We start from the raw sequence: 23463 nt of genomic DNA on the forward strand, positions 1-23463 counted from the left end.
TATGTCAACACCCAGGACAGCTTAGGTGAGTAGGTCCCATTTACTTGGAGCCATTTTCCCGAAGATCAATAATGATTACCAGCGCTTGTAAAATATCATGTATTGGCCATAATATTACTACCGGAGTACGAGGCCTCTCTCGTACTGCCAAAACAGCTCTGGCTCCTCGTGACTTTGTCTCCCCAAGACCTCTGAAAGTGTCCTGTTGTATCGCTCACCAAGATGTTAGCAGCAAATTCTTTTGTCCTGTAAGTTGCAAAGCAGGTCATCATGATTTGAAATTTTCCATCAAATCGCACAAATACTCAGTTGGATTGAGATCTGGGGAATATGGCGGCCCAGTTCCTGAATTCTTTGTCACGTTCCTGAAACCACTCCTGAATAGGTTTTGCCGTGTGGCAGGATACATTATATTGCAAGTGGCTGCTACCATTAGGGAATACCATTACCATGAAGGGGTGTACTTGATCTGCAATATTTAGATAGATCATGTATGTCAAGGCAACATCCACATGAATGCCAAGACCCAAGGTTTTCCACCAGAAGAGGATCTGAAGCATCACACTGCATCCACCGGCTTTGTCTTTTTCTTATCCTGCTGCCTTGTCTTTGTGCAAAGCACGCACAACTGGTCATCCACATGATGTAAAAAAATGGAATTCCTCGGAGCAGGCACCTTCTTCTATTGCTCAAGGGTCCAGTTGATGCTTAGATACCTATTGTAGGATCTTTGGGTAGTGGAGTAGTATCAGCATTGGCACTCCAACCAGTCTGAGGCTATGCAGCCTAAATCTCAGCTAGTCGTGATGCATTGCATTTTCTAAGGTCTTTGTCATAGCCAGCATTAAAAGTGACTCTGGGTTTTGGGACAACATGTTGTCCAGGGCAGGAACCAGAGGGTGGAGGGGGGTATATTACCTGTAGACTATTTTCTCTCCATTTCGTTGGCTTTGGGTGCTGTTTTTGGATGCACAGGGTGGCTGCTACCATCCTTGAACTCCCTAATACACGCAGTACATTGGTAGTGTTAGGATTACCGATGCACTACACCTGTTGGAGGAGCTTGTACGCATTGTGATTTGTAATTATCATTTTAATGGTACACAAATGCTGGTAATATTTTCATATTGGTGTCTATAAACGGTCTGCCATTCACATGTGGAAAGGTCTCTGCCTAGGAATGGATTCCCAATTAGTCATGTAAGATTGCTTAGGGTTATTGTTTGGTTCCAGTAGTTGCTTCACAATGCCAGTTGTTTGATCTGCAGGTTATCTGAAGAATTCCTGGAGGTGAAAGCAGGACTTTATTGAGTCAAATGACAAAATCCAGGGTCGGTCACTGAAAAGTAGCCCACCTCTGACAATATTGTGACAAGAAGAAAGAGCAACTGGATTGTTTTTTCCAAAGCTTTATTGATTTACAATAGCTATTGGAAGTGGCCCCCTTTACTTCTATGAACTTCTAGGCATGTCGCAACATGTTGGCTGATGCTGCCTGCAGCTCTTCAACAGTGATGTTGTGGATGGTATTTGTGATGTGTTTTTTTTTTTTTTAGTTCTTCCAGGGTATGAGGATTACACTTTCTAGTTTAAACATCCCCATAGATAAAAATTGCATGTGGACAAGTCTGAGCAATGTGGTGTCCATAAGCCCTTGCTCACAGTTCACTCTTGTGTAAACAGTTCATGAACCTGTGCCAGTGAGGTGCGGGACAGATTTTTTTGGTTTTTTTTAGATCGCTTTCCTAAGGCCTCTTTCCCACAATGTATTTTCACCGTGTGGCACGCGGCGAATAGAGTAAATGAAAGTATATTGATTTTCATTGATCCATTCACTCTTGCGAATATTTATTGCGTATTATATGCTCGTAAAAAAAAAAAAGCATCATGTTCTATTTTACCATGTATTGTGCGCATGCAGCCCTATTATCCTCTATGGGTTGCGTGTTGAATGCTGTACATATGTAATACATTGCCTATATGTGGAGTTGAATATGCAACGCTGCTACGAGACAGTGTGGGGAATTTAAAAAAAAAAACAACACACTGTCATATGCAACAATAGTCAACTCACACTGCGGTGGAAGGCTGCGCTATGCATGCAGCATTTTACGCATATGGCTGTGGGAATGAGAGCCCTAAGGCCTCATGTCCACGGGGAAAATAATAATTAAAATCCGCAGCGGATCACCCGCGCACGGATCCGCGCCCCATAGGAATGCATTGACCACCCGCGGGTAGCTAAATACCCGCGGATGGTCAATAAATGTGAATTAGAAAAATCATGGAGCATGAAAAAAAATGGACATTCTCCATTTAGGTGCGGATCACGCTCCGGATGGCCCCATTGATCTCTATGGGGTGCGGGAAATCCGCTGCGGGTGTTAAATGCCATTTATTTGGGTGCGTGAAATCTGCATGCGGATTACAAGTTTGGCTTCTTTTTCAGTGGCCTTGCATTTTTTTTTCACGCGCAGATGCAAAAATGCCATCCGCGTGCATACACGCGTGAAAAAAAACGCATCCGCGTGTCATCCGCATGCAATAAAATACTATTTTAAGCTCATCCGCACTGCATCCGCGGCCCAAATCCGCGTTACAAATCCGGAGCAGATTTGATTTTCCCCGTGGACATGAGGCCTAAGGCCTCCTTCACATGATCGTCACTGTAACGCTTCGATAGCCGCGCTAAGAAATCGCAGCTATGGGAGCATAAAATTGCGTAGACTAAGAATAGCTACGACCAAGTCGTGGCTATCTTTCGCAATTTCATCTTTCATCCACATGTCTGAAATAACGCTGCAGCCCTGAAATCCCTCGGTCAGCAGCAAAACTTTCAATTACTTTTAAATGCCTTAACTAGAAGCACCTGTCATTGATGAGCAGTGCTCGCCGCTGCCAAACTCCCTCCCCGTGCCAGCCAGCTCCTATAGGAGTCAATGGAGTCTTCTGTGTTGTGCCGTCAAAAGATAGGACAAGTCCTATCTTTTAACGTGAGAGAAATTGAGGAATTTCAGCGTTAAAAAAAATAAAATAAAATAAAAAAATTATATTTTAACACACAATTTTTTTAGGTGCGTTAAAACAAAACAAAACAAAAATTGTTTGTCTAAAGGAACCCATAGGAAGCCACTGGTTGTTTTAGGCTTTTATTTGCTTGTGGAAATTGTGCCACATATTTCTAGTAAATGATGTAGGGCCCAAAAAGCACCACCTTTAGAAACGTGTCGTTTTGGAGAATAGTGACCAAACTAAATTGTATTCAGGATTCCTTTGTACTGATTTCTCTCCTCTTCTTTTAATGATGCTCTGCACTGATTGACCAGCAATATGTTTCATCTAATGTTCTTTGATTATATTCATGCTTACCTTTGTCATGGCAAAGTCCCAAAGGTTATTTAACCCAACCTTTCCGAACTTGAGGAACTTTGATAGAGGCTTAGCAAGTCGTCGAATCAAACCATGATCTGTAACATAAATTCTAAACACTATCAGCACACAAAAAATGACATTTTTGTGCTATTTTATTAAGGTGAAAGGCATTTATATTAGAAGCTGTTTTATCTTATCCACGCCAGACATTCTAATCTGACAGCAGTATCTTCCATTACAGCCTTCAACATACCACATCTCGTTCTAAGAAGCTTAAGACTCAGGAGGACAAGAAAGTGTCAGCCATGGTAGTCGGGGCAGAAATCATAGCTACTGAAGCTGCTACAGATGGTTTCAAGGTCAATGAAAAACCCACAGAAAATGCAGTGCTAGTAAACAAAGAAGTGCCTTTGGGGGATGAGAAGAGCATTAGAGAAGTGCATCTGGATCACAGTTTATTGAATAATATCCAAGCCCCAGGTGAGATAAGGACTGATTAAGTTTCTTTGCTAAGTTGTAGGTAGTTAAAGGTACATTGTACCTTGTGTTCTGCGCATCAAACTTTGAAGTGCAGTAAATTCGGAGTTTCACTTGTAAAATATAAATATAAACAGCTTGTATCAAAATAGGAACCCCCCGTGGACATGTTTCTGTTAGTCAGGCAAGCAGATAGTATGATTTGAACTTTGCATTTAGAGTTCAAAGCATACACCACTATTAAGGCCTTCATGGTGCAGCCATTTTTGGTTTTTCTTCTTCATTTTTCCATTCCCACTTTTTCAAATATTCATGACTTTTTTTATTTTTCTAGTGACATACCCACATGTGAGTGAGTTATATCTTTCAATGCTACTATTAAACATACAATCTAATGTACTTTAAGACTTTAACAATCCTAAGTGGGGTGACACAAACTAAAAAAAAAGCCACACTTTTAAGGGATGCCTTTTACGGTTTCACTGTGTGGTAAAAATGGCATGTTATCTTTATTCTGTGGGTCAATACTATTACAGCGATACCACATTTATATTTTTTTATGCCTTCTTCTGGATCAACATTGTGGGGGGTTGAGGGGGTAATAAACTGAACTGGATGGACATATGTCTTTTTTAGGCCTTACATACTATATTACTATATAATTGCTTTCCCCCACCATTTTTGAATTTGCCATTGCTTAAACAGTAAACGGCAATATTTCAGTTTTGCAGTAAATCTTACTTCCTCGGGTGCTCTTATTAAAGGGGTTGTCCCGCGCCGAAACGTTTTTTTTTTTTTTTTTTCAAACCCCCCCCCCCGTTCGGCGCGAGACAACCCCGATTCAGGGACCTAAAGAAAAATCCGCACAGCACTTACCTGAATCCCCGCGCTCCGGTGACTTCTTACTTACCGGCTGAAGATGGCCGCCGGGATCTTCTCCCTCGGTGGACCGCAGAGCTTCTGTGCGGTCCATTGCCGATTCCAGTCTCCTGATTGGCTGGAATCGGCACGTGACGCGGCGGAGCTACACGGAGCCGACATCCTGCACGAGCGGCCCCATTGAGAAAAGAAGAAGACCCGGACTGCGCAAGCGCGGCTAATTTGGCCATTAGACGCCGCAAATTAGGCGGGCTCCATGGAAACGAGGACGCTAGCAACGGAGCAGGTAAGTGAAAAACTTCTTATAACTTCTGTATGGCTCATAATTAATGCACAATGTACATTACAAAGTGCATTAATATGGCCATACAGAAGTGTATAGACCCACTTGCTGCCACGGGACAACCCCTTTAAGCCCTGCCACAGGCCCCTGGCAGGGCTTAATAGGCAGACATCCGTGGCAGCCCTGGGGACTTTCACATGAAGATGTCATTGTGAGCAGGCCGTTTGAGCCCCGTGCTGGACCTTTTAAATGCCACTGTCAGAACTAACAATGGTATCTAAAGGGCTAACTGCTGGGATAGTTATCATCTCTGATCCTGACAATTGCAGCAGGTTCCGGCTGTCAAAGACAGCCAACACTTACTGTATATAGAGCGGGCTCACCTCAATGACATGCATGTACGGTGGATGTCAGGAAGGGTTAATTAAGAAGTCTGGTGATGTAACTAAAATAGGCTCAGCCCTGTGTAGAAGCATATAGAAACTCCTACTCCCCTCATCTGATCCCCGACAACTGGCGCTCTGACAGTGCCAGAGGTCCTGCTACACCTTTCTTCTTGCTCTAATGATGACCTCCTGTCATAGGGTCATGTGACTGCTGCAGCCAATTGCTGGCTGTTTTTAACTTGGGATCAGCCAGTAATTTGCTATCGGGGTCACATAAGACTATGATGGGCTATCATTGCTTTTGATGGAAGAAGAGTGCAGCGGAGAAATGGGGGCTGTCAGAGCAGACTTTAAGGGATTGGGTAAGATGAAGATTTTAACGAGTTTTAACTTTTTTACATGGGGCTGAAGAAATTTCAATTTTAATATTTTCTTAACAGACTACCCCTTTTTAATACTTTTTACTTGAATTTTTACTTATAATGTAATGGGATTCTTCTTTCATAGGAAGTTGAGAACCATACTTTAATACAGAACTTCTTTCAGCATTTAGTATAGTTACAATTAGAGATGAGCGCGTATACTCGCTAAGGGCAATTGCTCGAGCGAGCATTGCCCTTAGCGAGTACCTTCCCACTCGAGACAAAAGGTTCAGGTGCCGGCGCGTGGGAGCGGTGAGTAGCGGCAGTCAGCGGGGGAGAGAGAGGGAGAGAGAGATCTCCCCTCCGTTCCTCCCCGCTCTCCCCCGCAGCTCCCTGCCCGCCTCCGGCACCCGAACCTTTTGTCTCGAGCGGGCAGGTACTCACTAAGGGCAATGCTCGCTCGAGCAATTGCCCTTAGTGAGTATGCTCGCTCATCACTAGTTACAATATTAGAATCTGACTTACAAAAAGTGTAAGTTTATAATTCTCCAACCTTCCCGGAGTATTTCATTTTTCCATCACGGCGTTCGCATGTTCTGATCTGTGGTTAGCCACGATGAAGGCCGCATCTGTATCTCCTAAATCAATTGTGAGAGATGCATGAACTTGTTTTATTTGATCTGCAGGTTGTCTTCCCATTCTTTTGGCTCAAGACCCAAAACCAGAAGAAATAGATAGCCATGACCTCAGCTTGGCTGCTTCGGGTCTGGCAGAGTTATGTGGTTCTCTTGTCCAGTCTGCTCCGGTTAAAGTAGAAGACAGAACATACTCAGTGGGAAAGAATGACCCAAAAGCTTTCTCTGGAAAGACACAATCATATCATCTTTCCGAGGCCGAGATGTTGGACAAAGAAGAGACTAGTAGCTTTTCAAGTTGTGGTGATGAAGATGATGTCAGTGACCTTGAGGTTGCGGAATGTGGCCTAGAACCTGGGGAAGTTCCTGGTTTGATGAATGATGGAAACCAGGGCTCTGAAAAGAACAATTTGTGTGTAAGCGCTGATCATTTTGTTGTATTTATTTTATGCTCCGTCCTATTAGGCAACTGTTAACAGATCTTTAGCAGAAGAGCTCGAGCCTCGTTACTGTGGCAGGGATGGTATTCTACTCGCTCGTTGACTGAATCGGACAGAACATTAATCACTATAAACCAAGATGGATTTGATTGTACAGCGCTGACAGCCTGTCTGCTGTACTTGTAAAATTAACAACTCTCAGCATAAATCACCGGGCTACAGTGAGCATCATGTATGACAGCTCACCTGTCATGTGTTTAGCCGCGCCGTGGACATCACGCTTCCTCTTCTCATGTGCGGTCCATAAATCAGACCTACAGTATTTGCAATGTAAGGGAGACCTTTTTCTACCATTTAGTCAAGTGGCAGTGATCTACAGGTTGTTCTATTATTGTTGGAGTAATTGGTCTCCCTCTTAGAGTACAGGTGCAAGAAAACGGAAGTGAAATGTATAAATTACCTGGTTTTCTGCATTAGTTACAAAAGTCTGATTTGATATCTAAGTCACAATTTTAGCCTAGCACAGTTTCATAACACGCACGCGGTTGTACCAGTCAGGTGTTTTTATTGGCGTCCGCAACGTGAATCCGGGACAAATACTGCCCGTTACTGCCTATTGAGATCCACTGCCTCCGCGGAGGAAAAATCGCAGCATGCTCCATTTTCATGCATTTCAAGTCAGTGGAAGCCGTCCAACTCACAGCCAGTCCGCAATGAACATTGGGGACAGGTCGCAGTTTCCGCTTAGTCTCCTAGCGACTGTGCAGAAAAAACAATTTTGAAAAAAAAATCTGTACTGCGCATGTGCTAAGGGTGAGCCTCCGGGTCCATCTGCAGTACAGAAAAGACTGTGACAGAGCAGATACGCGCAGACTCCGCTGCCGCCAGAGCCGAATTCCGCATACAGGACCTGATCTGCATGGACTTTGAAAGGAGGAGAAGAATAAACACAAAGAACATAAAAACTCCATACAGATCTTGTCCTTTGAACAAATTTGAACCTAGAACTCCAGCACTGCAAGGCAGCAGTGCTAACAATTCAGACGCCACACTTCTTCTTTCTCCCTTCTCTGGAGAAGGAGAAGAAAAAGAAAAAACACACGAACAAATCATACAAACTCCAGGCAGATGTTGTCCATAGTCAGACATGAACATAGACCCCAGTGCTACAGCGCAGGAGTGCTACTCACTGAGCCACCAAGCTTCTTCCTTCTTCCTCCTCCTACTTATTACTACTTTGGAGGAAGAAGGGGAAGCAGAAGAAGATTGTCTCCGCCTTTTCCCTCACCATGGAACTCTGCCAGAGCAGCATGCTGCTTTGTCCTAAAATGTCTTCTAATAGAAGTGTACATGATACGACCCTGTCCATCAGTGCGTCCTATTGAGTTGGGAATGGTATTATTTCTCCTTAAGGAGAGCACCTAGAAGGCGTGTAAGGAGATGCCTAGAAGGTGAGTGAGAAGACTTATAAGGCCATCCGTACTCCTCTGGGAAATATGCAAATACAGAGGAGGGAACAACACCTCTACAGCGCCACTAACTGGAAGTCAGCATTCCTTCAAGTCAATGTTAGACTCTATATGCATGACTTATAACAATGACTGGGAATTGAAAACCAAGCCAGAATCCATACAGCTGTTTTGGGGTTTTACCCCACATAAGTGTGCAGTAGGTTTGCACCAGTTTCCTACCTGGACACCGGTCTGGATGGGTAGGAAACTAGTGCAAATGCAGAGCAGTATATATTGATGGATGGGTTTATATTACATGACCATTAGCGCTGTTCTGGAAGAACACTTATATGGTGAGCAGGTGTGGCTTCATAAATGAAGACAGCAAAGTGGTGCTACTAATTCCATCCTGTTAGCTAATTAATATAATGCCAAAATCTTACTGCCTTGTACTTATATAAAAGGTGGAAAGCGCCTTTAATGCTCACTTGCGTTTTCTCTCTGCGTTGTGTAGTCGGACATGAATAGTACAATGGCGTGTTAGCAGTTTAGCTAGATTGTAACTTGGATAACAATCCATGCAGAAATCCAGGTAACTCCAAAGGGTTCACTTCTTCCTCCAACTATGGCCTTTGGTTCTAGTCCAGTATTTGAAACCCTCAGAATGTTACTCACTAGCCCATGATTATAGGCTAGCAAAAATGGTTTCACAGTCTTGTTTCACACTGCCGCAATGTTCCTTGTTTTGTGGAATTCGATCTCGTTCAATGGGAGGTTGTGGTCTGGTGTTTGTGGGAAAGCTACACCCAAAACATAAGTACTACATTCATAATTTGCATGTTGCAGTCCTGGATATGTAATGCAGTGTTTTACTGTCTAGGAACCGTGGTAAAACCTTACACTTTGTTATTTTTTATGGTGCTTATGTACGTCACTATCTGTAATTTTGCTGTTTTATCATCTAGGTTTGGGCAGATAACAATGGGAAACGACAACAAAGGGCAAAAAGTTGGAGACTTCCGCTTGGCAAACCTCCTTCCAGATCACTAATGACGATTGTGAAACAGCAGGCAACTAGTGATGAAGGTATTTATGTCGTCATGTTAAATATTATGTCTCTAGCAGGTGGGCAGGATGTTTTGTGTCCCGCAGTTCCTACTATGGCGTGCAAATGTAACAAAGCCTCTGGAAAATATATTGGGTCTTTTACACCTCCGATACTTGAAACACATGGACAGTGATGCTGCAAATTAGGGCTATTGTAAGATGCCCATCGAGGGCTTTAAAGTTTGGAGCGATGCGGAAAGCGGCTTCCAGAGTCCTTCTAGAAAGGGTACATGATTGCAAGACATAAGACCTGTTATTGAGCTGCTCTGTGATCAGTGTTGCTGGGTGTTTTTCAGTGTCTTAGAGATTGTAGAGCAACTCTTATTACCTATACTGTGGATAGGTGATAACCTGATCGGTAGGGATTAGAGATGAGCGAGCATCACGCTAAGGACAATTGCTCGATCGAGCATTGTCCTTAGCGAGTACCTGCGCGCTCGGAAGAAAAGATTCGGCTGCCGGTGGGGAGAGTGGGGAGGAACAGAGGGGAGATCTCTCTCTCCCTCTCTCCCCCCTGCTCACCGCCGCAACTCACCGCTCACCCGCGCCGGCAGCCGAACCTTTTCTTCCGAGTGGGCAGGTACTCGCTAAGGCCAATGCTCGATCGAGCAATTGTCCTTAGCGAGTATGCTCGCTCATCTCTAGTAGGGATCTCACCGCTGTGAACTCCTAATCTGAAGAATGGGTGCCGCGTCCCCCCCCCCCCCTCCTTTTCACATTAATGCAGGGTCGCTGCACCCAAATGTAGTGACGCCAAATTGAATGGAACAGCATTCGCCTATGTGTGGCACCTCTCCATTCATTTCAGTAGCTCTGACGGAAATGGCCAGGTATAAGCACCCGACTATCTCCAACAGTCACATTGAAAATGAATAGAGTGGCACTGTGCATGCGTGACCGCTGCTCCATTAAATTTCCTCCTTACTGCGTGGAATGCAGCGAGCCCATAGTGAGGATGACAGAAGTTACAGGACCCCTAATCCTAGCAGCGTGACCTCCACCAATCAGTCTTTTTGTATATCCACTTGAATGACTCAGAAATGCATATTTGCGTATACCCAAAGTATGCTATAATTTATTTCTTTTTTTTTTACTGAAACACCCTCTTGTCGCAGAAATAAAACGGTATGTTCCTATTTTACGGAAATATTTTACCAAAATTTTTATTTCTACCCATATTTATATGATTAAAGGGTGTTATCTAACATTTTAAAATTCATGGCCTAACTTCAGGATAGGCCATCAATATCTGACCGGTGGGAGTCCACTGATCAGCTGACTGAAGCAGCTGTGCCATGCATGCTAGCGCCGCAGCCTCTTCACTGTTTACATCTGAGCACTGTTTGTACTCCGAATGCCGTATTCTTTATAGCGGCTGTTCTAAGTACTACAAGATTGTTTTATTCACTACCATGGGCGGCGGACCCCCACTGGTCAGATGTTGATGGCCTAACTTAAAGATAGCCCAGTAATTTGAAAACGTTGGATAACCCCTTTAACCCTTTCCAATCCACTGTTTGACGTCTAAAGACATTCTAATTGAAGGCTGTACAGCTCCGATATCGGAAGATGTCCGGCAGGGTATTCTTACTGTAGATTACTCGCTGTTCTGTTGTCGGGGAAGGGGGGGGGGGGCTCTCTGGCATGTCACATAATGCAGTACTGGCTCTAGCCAGCAGATGGCGCCATTGTATAATGGCAGAAAGAGAAAGCCCCCTAGGAAACCCTGAATCTAAAATTGGATTGCAAAGGGTTAATGGTAAAAGTATTTCATCTGAAAAGTTTTCTTGTTGCATCATGGAATGTGGTTAGAGGATGTAGTAAGCATCTCATCTAGTAATTTCTCATGCGTCTGTACCAGAAACGGGATTACCCCCATACGTTGTTGGATAATGAAGAGTGGGGGCATAGTAGAATGCTGTAGAAGTATGTCATGATTTTTGGAGGAATCGAGCTTTGGATCACTTTGCCATCTAGTGACCCTTATGCATCCGGGTATTTGTATACTGTGCTCATGTTTTCTCCATTTCAAAGTATGGGTTGTAACCAGATTTTCTTTGATCATTTGATTTTTTTTCTTTAAGATTATCAGTTAGATGACATTTTCAGTTTCATTTAAATGTAACATTTTTAGGCTTCAGGGACATGCACAAATAAGCTTTTGTGCAGAACTCTCTTAGTACTTATGACACCAATCAGTTGATTGCAATTACAGTGCAGAGGCACACGAAAACCTGCAAAGAATCTTTTTAGTTTCCTGTTAAAAAAAAAAAACAAAAAAAAAAAACATCCTTACTCCTAAAGCATTTTACCGTGCATTGATATACTCAACACCACAACAAAGTATACAGGTCACGGGAGGAAGACTAACGAGGTGGTCAGCGAGGATGCATCGTTTCTCCTGTTCCCCTTCCCTGCATGTTTTTATCTAATTCTTTATATGCTTTATGCTCTCACATGCTACTTCTGAGTTATGGAGGGGGTAACAATGCTCTTCACTGGATCATCAATGTGGTCACCTTTTGACTGTGGGGCATTTAGCTGATTTGGTTGCTGCCTATCAAGCTCAGGATTTGCAGATATTATTTATTAGGGGTTCTGACAAACTGTAATTACAGCAAGAAATCTCTTTTAAAGTTTTGAAGAAAAGTGAACGTGGGTTAGAATGTTATAATCTTCACTTTTGACAACTGGCACCTGCATGTCACACTTTACACTACAAGCCAAGTGTTCCTAGAAATCAATGCAGGTCTTGAAAGTCTTTCGTCAAGGGAAATTTACAATGTTTTTGGCATAAAGTACTAAAAGTGTTGTTAAACATTTTCACAATTCTAATTTTGGTAGTTTAGCACTTTAGTTTACATTTACATTTTCAGTCCGATCTCCAACAGAATCTCTGACTGGAGGTTCTGACCCGGATGAGAAACCGGCCCTAGAGATGTCTAATCAAAAAAAGGACCACTCACCTATTTGTTTTAGTGAATGATTGTATTTCCCATTGTCTAATAATTCTAGAGAGTCTTTTCTTAGAGCTCTGCAGCGTGTCATTCATTTTTTATTCCACCTAGAAGTGTGTAAATTGACAATTGGGTGTGACAAGTTGGGATTGTGTCCCTCAGAAAGGACCTCAACAAAGGAAGCCGTGCAAGAGCAGCTTATGGGATCATTACATGCAAAGAGCTCAGCCAAGATCACCCTCATTATGTCTCTAACAATGTGCTAATATACTTGAGACATGAAATCCATGAACTCAGTCCCTTACACTCAAGCTAATGGACAACCAGAAGCTGCTATTTCTAAGTGACAGTGTTAGCTAGTTGGAGGCCTATAAGAGAAGCTTATGGGCTCACAGTAGCTGACACACATTTACCTTCCCTGCCGTTCCTCCAATGTAAGTTTTCAAACCCACCACTGCAATGCCATCTGTGGACTGCACAGGCCCTACGGAGTCCTCTCATTCTGTGAGCACCATGGAGTCCAACAGAAGCATTCAAAGGAGAGTTTGACCGCGGACACCGAGGGAATAGAGGTGAAGGCAAGTATAAAACTTATATTCTTGGACTCTGCGGGTTGCTACTTTTAGCCCATAAGCTTGGCTTAGAGGTCTCACACTAGCGGGAAGATTCTCTTTAAAGGCACATGTGTCAAACTTAAGGCCCGTGGACTGAATCCGTCATTTTATGTGGCCCATGAGTAGGTCTGGACGCAGAAGGACTGGCTCTCCACTTTCCCCTGAGGACACAGCCAGCGTTTGCAGAGGGGGCAGTGCCATCTTGGATTCTGAGTTTCAGCATGCACCTTCATACCACTCTGTTCAGCAACTCACAGGCGGTGGCACAGTTTTGACAGTCCTACCCAGGAACCCTAGCCATCCTCCAAGGTAGGAATCTCAGTGTCAGACGTGGAAGGGGAGAAACACCAACATAGCGTGTTAGAGCTCCATAGCCATGTTAAGGAGTATTTACATTAAAGGCACATACACAGGGGAGTATGCAGTTTTGGTTCGTGAAATATGCAGTCCCATGGATTTCTCCTGCCTTCATGCGTATTCACGGAGTATTTACGCAATCCTATTGACTTTAATGGGCAATTTTGGTCCGTAATACAAATCAAAATTTTTTTTCACTAGAGAAAAATACAGTCGTGAAAAACACAAGTCTGAATACCCCAATGGTATTTTCAGATGTCCGTATCACTTGTGTAATATGGAGCGCAAATACGCCTATGTGAATGAGCCCCTATGAACAGCCATTTGAAGGGCTATAATGCTGCTGTGGCCCTCTGTGAAAATGAGTTTGACACCCCACTTTAAAGGGAAAGTGGGCCCCTGATACACATATGGTATGTACACCTCTGATGTCCCTATTGATAAGGGGAATGGTAACGCTAAGTTGTCAGTTTATTCACACATTACTAGGGGGAGTAACAGAGGAGCAAAAGTGTTTCAAAAATTGAAGAGATCAGCAACTGGAATGAAAAACGCCCTCCACCCCCACCACCCTCACGGCTATGCTGGTGGTCACCTTGAGAATGCAACCACCATTGATAGAGTCAAACATAGAGGAGAGCGCGGCCGCGACGAAAATAAATAAAAAAAAAGTAAATAGACATGCTGCATCTCCTGAAACCGTGGCTGCGGCGGCCGCCGCCGCGGTTTCAGCCGGGCTTGCCGCAGTGGATTGGCCGTCCCGTGTGGACGAGATTTCTGAGAAATCTCGTCCACATGGCTGGCTAATCCCGAGATTAGCGGCCGCGGGCGGATTTGCCACGGGCAAATTCCGCCCGGCAAAGCCGCGGCAAATCCACCCTGTGTGAACCCAGCCTTAAAGTAAGGAGGGAAGTCTAGTAGAGAATGACTTGTGTTACAAGTGCATAACAATAGCAGCTCCATAAAGCCTCACTAGAGCAGCTATATAGCTTCTTTTTATTTTCCAGGACTTTCAAAATTTTCAGGGAACATCAAGGAGCAAGATCAGGAGATCAGCAGTGTAAACAGTGGGAATTTTAGATTTATTTTTTTTAACTGTCAACTCACCAGTCCTCATCGGGATTTAGGTGGTTGACTCTCATCTTTCACAAAGCTGCAGTTTCGATAAAACCATGAAAGAACTACAGTACGTCAAAACCAAGCTGTTCTACCACAGCGGTGGACACAAGCGGACACCCTGTTATGTGTGGCGCAACTTTTTGAGAAATCGGGGGATCCTTTTTGCAGCACATTTGTGAGAGATGTTACACCTACTGCTGCTTTTTTAAATTCCGCGGCATGCAGCTCACATTTTACTTGATATGTTCATGCAAAATGGTTATTGCTGCTGCTAATGTGATCGCCCTATACCTCTTTCTAGAAAATAATCTTCTTTCAGCACAAGAGGAGCACTGGGGAAGAAAAAAAGCCATGTAATTTCATTATCCTTGGCTCAAGTTTCAATTCTGTTTATCACCGAGTTTGTAATTAATTTACTCAGTGTGAATCTTCATCTGCTCATCCGTCACCTACCTAATACCTGCATTTTAGGATGTAATTTATGTGAAGAAACCCTACATTTATAATCTCAGCCCAGTAGTTCTGCCTCACATAGCTCAGTTTGCTTTTAAGCATCTCTCCCAGAAAGGAGCGGCAGCCTGTGATCCATATCAATATAATCTTTTCATGCCTTGAGGGGCTGCAAGGAAAAGTGGGTTTCATTCTGACTGCAATATACAAATAAAATGACTTGATTAATATCAAAGCATAGTTGGCATTGAAATTAAAATTTAAATGTGTAGGCGGCTGGAGCAAAAATGACTAGTTTACCGCGCTCGGAAACTAGCGCTCGCCACTATGTTCTCTAATCTTTTGTGAATTCAAAGAGCAACGTGATGCAATTCTAATTGAAGTGGAGATAGGACTAAATAGCCAAGAAGAACACGGATGCAGTTGCATTTTAATGATAAAAAAAACCAGGTCTTTTGTAACTGTTGTACACTAATGTACAATTTAAATGGAAGCGAAAAAAAAGATAAAAGCATTCGCGAGTCAGATCCGGTGTCAATTTATAACAAGGTGTCAACAGTGCCCATTGTGCTTTATTTATAACAAGATGTCAACCAATTTTTATAAACTAGCTTTAACAGCCTCATTAACATTGCCGTCACATGCTCCTCTATTGAGACATGCCCTTCTCTGTTGTAAGTGTGCTACCGTCTTTCCCTGAAAATAAGACCTACCCCCAAAATAAGCCCCACCTTTTTTTAGGGGGGGGCTATTTTTGGGGAGGCTTGAAATATAAGCCGTACCCTGGAAATGGATACATTACATAGCAGCCGCAGTCCGGGTTCCTCCTGCTGGTCTCTGAGGTTCAATAGTGCCACCACGCGCTCTGCACTCTTTGGTCGCCGACAGAGCATAGCTTGCTGGTCCGAGATTTATAAACCCCTCCTTCCAGGAATCAATGGTTTTGATTGGTTCAGTGAGTGCTGCTCTCAGCCAATCAATGCAGCTCTCGCTGAAACCAACACGACTGCTATGATTGGTTCAGCGAGCGCTGCTTTCAGGTGGGCAAACGCTGATTGCAGGAGGCAACTGAACTTATCATAGTGATTGAACGAACTAGTCTAGTTGCTGGCAGCGATCAACGGAGCTCCATCTGTGTTTTGCTGTTAACGCTCGGGTAATAGCGCTGACTGCCAGGCTGCATTTGCAGGTTCAGCTTGACAATTGTCAGGAAAATCGAACAGTGTCTGTCGTCACTAGTGTTGTTGTAATAACCACCTTATGCTCCTTTTACACTGAACGAGATTCAAACCTTTCTCGTTCGCCCAGGTGAACGAGCTGGTGACGTCGTCAGCAGATCGTCTGCATTCTCGTTCACTAATCATTCAGAGCTTCATGTTCCTCTTCTGTCTTTAAGCCGCTGGTTCGCGTTTAAACTGACCAATTATCGTATACTTGCGCTCGCTTGAACGATTTTCTGAGCGATATTCGTTCTGTGTAAACGCAGCTCTAAGCTGCCTGCGCATGTAGTTTTACATGGTTCACCTTTGCAAGTTGTGCAACCAAATAATGCATGTCGAGAACCGCTGCGGGGCACACTACTGATCAGGGTATGGGCACCCAGAGAGGGGTAATTTATTTTGAAAGTACAGCATAGTTTTTGTTTAACAAAAACTATGGTCATGTCATTTCTTGCAGATAGCACAAAGTTTGTGCATGGTTGCTACTAGCTTCTTTTAGCTGTCATAGGCCAAATGCAGACGGATCCCGCAGTGGAATCGACCCGGTGCGCGGCCGATGACCTCTGTGTACCTGTCCAGATGGTTCTTTTTCTGAGCTACAGATGTGCCAGCCGACGCACATGCACACTACAGAAAATACAGCGCCGTGGCTAGGCGATGACGTGGATGACGTGGCCCGTGTGCAGTGTCGGCTGCGGATCGGATAGCTTCCATTGACGTCAATGGAATCCGTCTGCGTGAAACCCGCACATGAATGGGGCATACTGCAATTTTCCCTCCACTTGTGGACATGGAAAAGCTATTTTCCATATCATGTCTATGGGCAGTATTTGCGGCAGAATCCAGAGACGGATGCCCGCTCCAGATTTCGCAATGCACACGTCTGCATTGGGCCTTAGACAAAAGTCAACTGGATGATGCCTTTGCTTTCACTAAAAACTGGAAATGGGAAGGATAGGGATATGAGTCAGTGAAGACAAGTTGTCCTCTCACCTTTATGGGTGGCGATGGAAGGATCATCTAATGATGTTGCATCTGAATGGTATTTATGAAAACGTTTGTCACCAGACATGATTTGTTGGTGATCATGGGAAGACCACAGATGGTTATTTGGGCGCTGGGTATACCTATTACAGTGTGAGCTACTGTTTGTGAATGTGTGATATGTCGACAAGCCTCTCTTATATGTAAAATAAAATCTCTTAAGATGCATTATGAAAGCCTGTGAAATAATTATAGCTGTTTTATGTTGCTGAATTCCTGCTTCCTAAAGCAATAAAAAAGTCATCCTTGCAGTTAGCTGTGAATTGATTCAGGATATTTATTGACCCATTACTATGACTTTTTTGTGTGTTCTTTCACATAAAACAGCAAGAACATTTTTTATCCAAGTTGCTGTTCCTCTTATGAGTTTTTGGCTTCTCAGCATTTTAGTTTTTTATCCACTATTAGTTACAGCGTAGTTTGTCATCTTCTGGTACTAGCTATTTTTGTTTTAGGTGTTTTTTTTTTTTTTTTTCCCAAGTTTGCTTGTTTCAGATTAAAGCAGTTGACGACATTTTGCTAAAATTTGTAATCTGCTATAAATGAGTGTGTTTTACTACAGTGGGCTCTATAGAACTTCTGTGCATACCACACTCTTCATCTCAAGGGACTGTTTGTATAGCACCAACTTATTCCACAACGCTTTCAGTTACTTATTTATTACCCTTCAGCAGGCTGGGTACTCATTTTACCGATCTCGATTACCTGAGCCGGCTACCTGAACCAGCCATGCAAGGATTGAACTCGCAACCTTCAGGTCGTGAGCGAGAGCTTAGGACTGCATACTGCTTCCTTAACACTCTGCGCCACAAGGTCCCTGGCGCCCATGAAACCAGTGGAATGTTTTCTTAAACCATGTGACCATCACCATCTTTATTCCACGGCTTTTCTCCTCCTCTTCCCAATTCCATTTACTGCTGGCTACAGGCTCTACCGTAGGGACGGGCTGCATCTTAATGGGGAGGGTGCAGCTGTGCTGGGGGAGAAGATGGCTAGAAGCTGGGAGGAGTGTTTAAACTAGGGACTGGGGGGGGGGGGGGCAAAATGAGAAACGGGGGGGGGGGGGGTAGATAGTGTAAAAAGCGATGGGAATGGGTCTCGGGCAGGGGGTGGGATTAGAACTGACAGAACAGCCAATAGTACCATTAGTAGCACAATGAATATTTTAAAAAATAGCCATTTAAATTGTATGGCAACAAATGCAAGAAGTCTAATTGGTAAAGTGGGTGAGCTTGAAGAAAGGATGACTGATGCAAATTACGACACAGTGGGAATAACGAAAACATGGCTTGATGGTGAGTGCAATTGGGCGGTGAATTTACAGGGTTACAGTCTCTTCAGAGACCGTGGGGAACGGAAAGGAGGGGGGGGGGTATGTCTGTATGTTAAATCCTACCTAATGCCAAGGCTATGAGAAGATACAGGTGCAGGATATAAAAACATAGAATTTCTGTGGGCAGAAACACAGGGAGAAAACAATAAAATCCTGATGGGGGTTTTCTATAGGCCACCAAAAGCAGTAGAAGAAACTGAAATCTTATTATTCAGACAAATAGAAGAGGTGTCAAACCGCAATGAAGTAATTATTATGGGGGACTTTAATTATCCGGATATAATATGGGAAGACGAAACCTGCAAATCTCACAATGGTGATAAGTTGGAGATACTAAAAAGTAGCATTTAATATAATAATTTAACCAGACATAAGGTATATTCTGAAAGGAGTACATAAACAGTGATGCAGCAGGCAAACACAATTCTGGGATGTATTAAGAGAAGCATAGAGTCTAGATCACGTGAGGTAATTATACCCCTCTACTCTTCCTTAGTCAGACCTCATCTGGAATACTGTGTCCAGTTCTGGGCACCCCACTTTAAAAAAAGACATAGACAAACTGGAGCAAGTTCAGAGAAGAGTTACCAAGATGGTGAGCGGTCTGCAAATCATGTCCTATGAGGAACGGTTAAAGGATCTGGGAATGTTTAGCTTGCAAAAAAGAAGGCTAAGAGGAGACTTAATAGCGCTCTACAAATATCTGAAGGGCTGTCACAGTGCAGAGGGATCAGCCCTATTCTCATTTGCACAAGGAAAGACTAGAAGCAGTGGGATGAAACTGAAAGGGAGGAGACACAAATTAGATATTAGAAAAACCTTTGACAGTGAGGGTGATCAATGAGTGGAACAGGTTACCACAGGAGGTGGCGAGTTCTCCTTCAATGGAAGTGTTCAAACAAAGGCTGGACAATTATCTATTTGGGATGATTTAGTGAATCCTGCACTGAGCAGAGGGTTGGACCCGATGACCCTGGAGGTCCCTTCCAACTCTACCATTCTAGGATTACAGATCAAAACATTGCTGTCTAGCAAATTTTAGTATAGCAACAGTGCTGTTGTCTTGCAGACTCACTACAAAAGCATAGTGTAGATTGAAGATCATGGATATAGCATGGATATAGTAATATATAGAGGAACTTAAACTGATAATTTCTACTATTATTCTTAGAACTTGAAATTGACCAATAGGAATCCAGCAGGCCGCAGCTTAAAGTGCTGAGATTGTCCTGCTGATATTTTACTCCTTCCTGTCACTGTGCTGTTCTGTTTCGTTGATGAACTGGTGTACTACATAAAGAATGGGTTCACAGTTCTAGGAAGAATTGAAAATCAAATCTGCAGAAAATCCAGTGTCAAAAACAAATACCAATTGTTATGTTTTTAGTCATAGATCTTGGGGCAAATTACTGCTGATCTCCTGCAACTTGCACCGCTTTCATTGCAGAGACAACTGACGCTTCATATCTGTATATAGATTGATATGCTGCAGATGTGAAATCTGCACCGCAGGTCAATTCTACAGCGAATTTTGTGTGGATATTTTCTGCATCATGTGGATGATTTCTTTAAATGTCATCCATTTTGCGGCTACTGCAAAGGCCGCCTGCATACGGGCCGATTTGTATTGCAGAATCTGGAGCGGGCATCCACCTATGGATTCCGCAGCAAATACTGCCCATAACATGCTATTGAACGCCTTTTCTGCTCGCGGAGGAAAAATCACAGCATGTTCTATCTTTGCGCAAATTCCTCGCGGACGGCTTCCGTTGAAGTCAATGGAAACTGTCCGATCTGCAGCCCTTCCGCAATGATATTGTGGAAAGGACGCAGATTACGTGTCATCGCTAGGCGACGACGACGGGGGGTGGGGTGGGGGAGCAGTACAGAGAAGATAAAAGAATGTCAGGTACGTGCGGATGCCAGCTGGGCAAGTTTGGTGTCGGATTCTGCCAGTGTGCAGCTGGCCAAATGCAGTGGTTTTTATAGCATGCGCACGTTGTAAGGCTGTTGCCATGGTGTGCCTCCACTGCCCACCCTGCTTACCTGCTGCTGGAGCCATGGTCAGGCAACACTGTCATCAACTTGGGGGCCCTGCAGCGAAGACAAAATTCTACTAGAAAGGGATCAAGGGTGAAAACTGGTCTTCTCCGAGTGCTAGCCCAAAGGCAAATGTGTGTGGGGCAAGGGGAATCCACATTCGACTGTCTGATTTCTACTCTAAAGCCTCATTTACATGGCAGATTGTGTGCATGGATTCTGTGCTGAAATCTGCATGTTTCCATATCCTGACATGTTTAATGGTAATCCATGTCATAGTTGATATGTTGTTGATATGTAAGTTTTATTTATTGCCTGCAATGCAAATATCAAGTCATTGAATGGGGTGAAATCCACATGTGGATCTATAGCTTGTTGAAATGCAAATCTGCGGCAGAAATAAGAATGAGTAGACCTGCTATGCAGAACGCTTTATTATAATGAGAATAAAAAAATTGTGCAGTGATTTAAAGGACTGCTCTTCTGAAAACACATTTTCCATCCCTGCCCCTCTCATCTGATTGTTTCTCACACTCTGAAGGTCTCCTCTGTGTATTACAGCCGCCTCCATGCAGTACAACTCTTGTCTGATGCTTATCATGATGGTGAGATTTTAGTTTTTCACTTTCACATCAATCCCATAATCCATAAGTATAGCATTAGCTAGAAGCCATACCATTTCTGCCTGCTGGATGGACAGTTTAATTACAAGTACCTTTTATATTCACCTAAATAAGCTACCATAAATATACAGTCATAGCAGAGGAGACGAGCGCTCATCCTCCTGACTGTGTGACAGGAACTGTGTGATCAAAATCAGTCATTGCCCCCCTCTAGGCAGTTTCTGCGGTAGGATCCATGTAAGAGCTTCACCCAGACTAGTTTCTAGTCGTTTTCTGAAACACATAAACCGAGGTAAATCTGAGCTACCCAGAATTGGGCTCACATGGCCATCTCAAGACAAAGAGGCCAGGAGTCTCAGATATAGAAATGAAGAACTAATTTAATACTAGAGGGGGCTAGCTACATAATGAATGAAAAAAAATCCCAGATGAGACCCTTTAGGCCGCCTGCAGACGAGCAGGTCGGATCCGGCGGCGAGAATTCTCGCCGCGGGACCCGACCCGAGCGCCTGCAGTGACAAGCGCGTACTCACCCGCGCCTGGCGGCCCCCGGCTCTTTCATGTGCCGGCTGCCGCGCAGACTGGAGCTGGCGTCCGGGTGAGTGCGAGCCCCGCACAAAAATAGGACATGCCGCGGTTTGTTTGCCGCGCGACATTTCGCGCGGCCAAACCGCGGCCGTCTGCACAGGAGTGGGTATTGTAGTGCACTCCTATGCAGACTTTCAGTGGCGGAAATCCCGCGGGAAATACCTCCGCGGGATTTCCGCCCGTGTGCAGGCGGCCTTAAGGTCTATTTATGTAAAACTCGGAAACCCCTGTTAAGACCCAACACAATAAGGTATTCTAGGGATAACATTTGGGTGCCCACAGGTATGCTTGGGAAGGGAAGTTTGTTCTTCGATGTCCATGATTTGATTTAGCAGAATATCTCCCTAACTGCTTTTGGGCAATGCATCTACATTTTTCAAATGAAGTCTTAATTTCAGGATTTGATGATTACTGGATAATCTGCGTTTCAACAACGTAATACTCTGCAAATGAGGGAGAAGTAATGTATGCATAGATTACAAAAAACAACATAATTCTACGTGTTTTACCTTTTACATTCACATTGTTTGAACAAAGAGGCATCATTTTCCTTTATCTGCTTTCTTTGTAAGTTATAGCAGGAGAGTTGCTTGCGTTGACCTTTATCTTTCTGCTTTTGTTAGAAATTGTAAGTGAATCTTGTAATGTGGCTTATATTCTGCTTTCATCTTGCTCATTGCTCTACCAGCTTTTATTGTTCTGTCATAGTCATTAATAGGATTCTCTATGCTTTTACCTTTTTTGCTTTTCTTAACTACAAAGTATTGGTTGTCAGACCCAACAGAGCTTTACATTTTCTACGTATCTGTGAAAGCGGTAGTACCCTTACATTCTTGTTAATTTCCTTAAATTGATACTTCCAAGGTTTATATTTGAAGCTTCTAGTAATTACTATGTAATGACAAGATCAGAGCGCCCGAGTTCCAAAGGAAGTCTACAATCAGCCATTTATTAAAGGGAACACAGGCTAGATTTTAGGAGTTTTGGCTAGTGCCAATGGTCACATGCCTGTGTGTTGCGTAATACTTGTAGTTTACGGAGTTGAGTCTTAATCCCTTTTTATTCTCTGGAATCTAGGACAATTTCTAGATAAATATTCAAAATGTTTATGAATATATCTTATAGCCTATTTGTAGTCATGCTCATTAGTGCCATGCAGAGTTCACTTCAAGAAACTACTACATGGATTTCCCACCCTTCCCTCAGTATGCCTCACAGCAGTGAATTCAAACTTGGAAGCCCACTGCCTAGGTTTTCTTGCTGAAATTGGGGATTTACCAAATTGCCATAATCCGTGATCAGGACATGGTTGAACACAAGTGTCATTGTGGGTTATGGTTTTCCTACTAATAAATATGAATAGGGAAGGTCTGAATGATTATAATGAGATTTTTGCCAATTTTGGCAAAAGTAATAACAGGAGGGCAACCATGTTAGTTTACCAGAAACTGATTGTGTCGTTTGACGGGTGCGGACACCTTCTAGTTGGTACAAGCAATGCTTTAGATAACACTCAGGACCTCAGTTTACGTGTTTATATACCATATTTTCTAGCGAATAAGCTAGATTAAAGATCCATTTGTTATAGGAATATAGAAATGAGTACATTGTTCACATATGGTAAATATGAAAAATTATGCCAGAAATTAAAGGAAGTGGTTCTAGAATTTCAAGCACAACTACGCAAAATGTAACATTAGTCAAATGACATCATAAACTCTATGGG

At 43.4% G+C, this 23463-nt stretch overlaps 1 protein-coding gene across 1 annotated transcript in view; it reads left to right on the forward strand.

Annotated features, from left to right (window-relative positions):
• The window catches only part of KDM4C (lysine demethylase 4C), a 236788-nt gene that overhangs the window by 106095 nt on the left and 107230 nt on the right, over positions 1-23463 (forward strand). The window contains exons 6-8 of the mRNA XM_066604256.1: positions 3614-3852; positions 6446-6810; positions 9251-9371. Coding sequence (XP_066460353.1) covers positions 3614-3852; positions 6446-6810; positions 9251-9371 — 725 coding nt within the window. The remainder of the gene's footprint in view (positions 1-3613; positions 3853-6445; positions 6811-9250; positions 9372-23463) is intronic.

The sequence above is a fragment of the Eleutherodactylus coqui genome, chromosome 5 (genome assembly GCF_035609145.1).
Source record: "Eleutherodactylus coqui strain aEleCoq1 chromosome 5, aEleCoq1.hap1, whole genome shotgun sequence".
NCBI lineage: Eukaryota > Metazoa > Chordata > Amphibia > Anura > Eleutherodactylidae > Eleutherodactylus > Eleutherodactylus coqui.